This window comes from Sciurus carolinensis, chromosome 1 (genome assembly GCF_902686445.1).
Source record: "Sciurus carolinensis chromosome 1, mSciCar1.2, whole genome shotgun sequence".
Lineage (NCBI taxonomy): Eukaryota > Metazoa > Chordata > Mammalia > Rodentia > Sciuridae > Sciurus > Sciurus carolinensis.
In genome coordinates, this window is record NC_062213.1 from 77,883,349 (window position 1) to 77,886,430 (window position 3,082).

Genomic DNA, 3,082 nt, shown 5'->3' on the forward strand with positions numbered 1-3,082 from the left:
ATATTTTTGATGTTGTTAGTCTGGAGTCTGGACTGAACTCTCCAACTTTTATTCCAAGATAATGTCTATTTTAATAAGTATTATTACCCTAATTTCTTATATGAAAAGAGTGAGGCTCAAATCAGTTAAATATACATCAGATGACACATTAAACCACACAGCATAGAATAGAAATCCTCTTCTAGGACTATGTGTACTTCAAATAGCTTATATAAATGGCTCATATTTGTTAACTTACCTTCTTAGAACCAATATACTTCTGAAGCATATGACTATCATAAATATGTGGTTGTACATCACCTATGTGCAAAAGGGAACTTTATCATTTCATTTGAAAAATTTAGATCCTAACAATTGTGTGTGTGTATATTTTAACAAACTGTGTAATACTGTTAACCCTTCACACTTCCAAAGATATAGCATGAAAATTCATTTTTATCATAAAAACCAGAAGGAAGAATTTAAAGTTTGATGTCTGGACCCTGAATTTAATTTCAACATCTAGTTTTATACATTATAAATAGACACCAGTGATCTTTTTTTCCTTTGGATTTTTTCCTCTCCTACAATTGCTCCATATTTGTTATTTGAAGCTCTGATCATCACTATCAATCATTTTTGTTCTTTTTTCTCCCCCGACTCTACTTCAAAACTTCTGTAACTCATTTGCTTCGAAGTCTAGAATCTCCTTTACAAGTCAGCTTACTGGGTGGGCTGAATTGCCCTGGAAAGGAAGGATTATTAGGAAGTCATTGTGAACTAAGAGACCTTACTAATTTGCTCTGTAAACTGAATAGAGTATCAGAGAATTTTCTTTTTCCGTGATGAATTTAGGTAGTGTGTATTGTGAGCTGTATCAGTTGGATTAATTACTTCAAGGTTGCAATTTTTAATTGATATGACTGTTGCACATAATTATTCTGGTAAGTGGTTCAACGAACGTCTGCTGTTTGTATTTCAACTCTTGGAGCCAATAACTTTTGGAAGCATTTAATGCAGCTGGAGAATAACACTAACAATCATTATAGCCTGCAAAGTGTGCAACAATTTCATTGTACTTTTGTCCAAAGACTGATAAGACTCATCAGATCAGAGTTGAAAAAAAATCCCATTTTATTATGATTAAAGAAATTGTGTAAAAAGGAATGAATTTTGGGGCAGCTCAGTGCTATTTATCTGGTAAGATATTGCTTTGATAAGAATTCACTTTAAGTGTGGAAGGGCAATCTTTCATCTGAAAGGGATTGTTGTGCTTCATTCACATTTTTCCCCCATGTGATAAAAACCCTAGCTGATAACACAGATGTAGCTCATTTGGAGAAAACAAGGAAGGGAAGAAAAGCGCTGGGGTGGAGGAAGGAGTAGTCAGCTTCCAACTCCTGCAGCTTTTCCTGGTCTTTTCATTCTCCAGAGCATCTTGGGTCTCCTCTAGGAGTATGTGATGCCCTCGCCTCTAGTCCTGCGTCGCTACCTCCCTGGTGAGCTATCCCCATCAGTTGACTCTCGGCCCTGCAGCAGTCCTTCCGAGTTCCCAGGGAAAGCAGGGAACCTCTTCCTGGGGGTCACTCCTCCTCGAGCCCCAAGGCTGCCTCGCCGGCTAGCCTGGTGCTCCATTGACTGGGAACAGGTGTGCTTGCTACAAAGGTTGGGAGCTGGAGGTTTTGGTTCAGTGTACAAGGCAACTTACCATGGTGTTCCTGTGGCCATAAAGCAAGTGAACAAGTGCACCAAGAACCGACGAGCATCCCAGCGCAGCTTCTGGGCTGAGCTCAACATTGCAAGGCTGCACCATGACAACATAGTGCGGGTTGTGGCTGCAAGTACCCAGACACCTGCAGACTCCAATAGTCTAGGTACCATAATCATGGAATTTGGGGGCAATGTCACTTTACACCAAGTTATCTACGGTGCCACTGGCTACCCTGAGGAGGAGGCTGAGGAGTCTCACTGCTTAGATGGAGAGCAATTAAGTTTGGGGAAGTGTCTAAAGTACTCCCTAGATGTTGTGAATGGCCTGCGTTTCCTTCACTCTCAAAGCATCGTGCACTTGGACCTGAAGCCAGCGAACATTTTGATCAGTGAGCAGGATGTCTGTAAAATTGGTGACTTTGGCTGCTCTGAGAAGCTGGAAGATCTGCGGGGCTTCCAGGCTCCCCCTTACCACCTAGGAGGCACGTACACCCACAGAGCCCCAGAGCTCTTGAAAGGAGAGAGGGTAACACCCAAAGCTGACATCTATTCTTTTGCCATCACTCTCTGGCAAATGACTACCAGGGAGGTGCCTTATTCTGGGGAGCGGCAGTACGTGCTCTATGCAGTGGTGGCATACAACCTTCGTCCGTCACTTGAGGCAGCTGTCTTCAGGGACTCTGTCCCTGGGCAGAGGCTTGAGAGCATCATCAAATGCTGCTGGAGGGCCAGTGCTTTGCAGAGGCCAAGCACAGAACTCCTCTTTGTCGACCTGAACTCTTTAAAAGCTGAAATGGGCTGACTCCAAACCTGTGTCAAGATAAGCTTTCCTCTTTGTTTCTATTTATTTTTAAAATTGATATGTAGAAGAAAACATAGGTAGGACAGATTTTTAGAAAATAAAGGTGCTAAAAATTTTTTAGTCTCCAATGATTTTTCTAAGACAAATAGCAGAGCTACAAATCTTGTCATTGTAGTAGTTATAACTAACCTTATTCCTTTATCTAGTTATATGCTTTGCTTTCCAGAGTCCATGTGCTTACTTTGCCAGTTCCATAGTATTGTACAATACTATGTATTTTTCTTGACAAAAAATACATCCCAAACAGAAATACCAATAGCAGAAATACCAGTTTTTTTCTATAAATTTGTGTATGTCCCTTCCTTACCACCTAAATTCATACTAAGAAGTTTACTTGTTCCTATACCAAATTAGTAAAAACTTTTTAAAAAGGTTAGTTTTTTCCTATTCCTCCCCCCCCCAAAAAAAAGCTTTTTAAAGACCTTCATACATAAATTAACAAATTGAAGTAAATTAATTTTATTTTTGGTACCAGGGTTTGAACACAGGGGTGCTTAACCACTGAGTCACATCCCCAGCCTTTTTTTATTT

General features: G+C 40.3%; 1 protein-coding gene across 1 annotated transcript; it reads left to right on the forward strand.

Moving 5' to 3' along the window:
- Nucleotides 1-319: 319 nt before the first annotated feature.
- On the forward strand, nucleotides 320-2,491 carry Mos (MOS proto-oncogene, serine/threonine kinase). Its single transcript, XM_047523549.1, has one exon. It carries the CDS (start codon nucleotides 1,442-1,444, stop codon nucleotides 2,489-2,491), a length of 1,050 nt encoding a protein of 349 aa, XP_047379505.1. The 5' UTR covers nucleotides 320-1,441.
- Nucleotides 2,492-3,082: the final 591 nt, after the last annotated feature.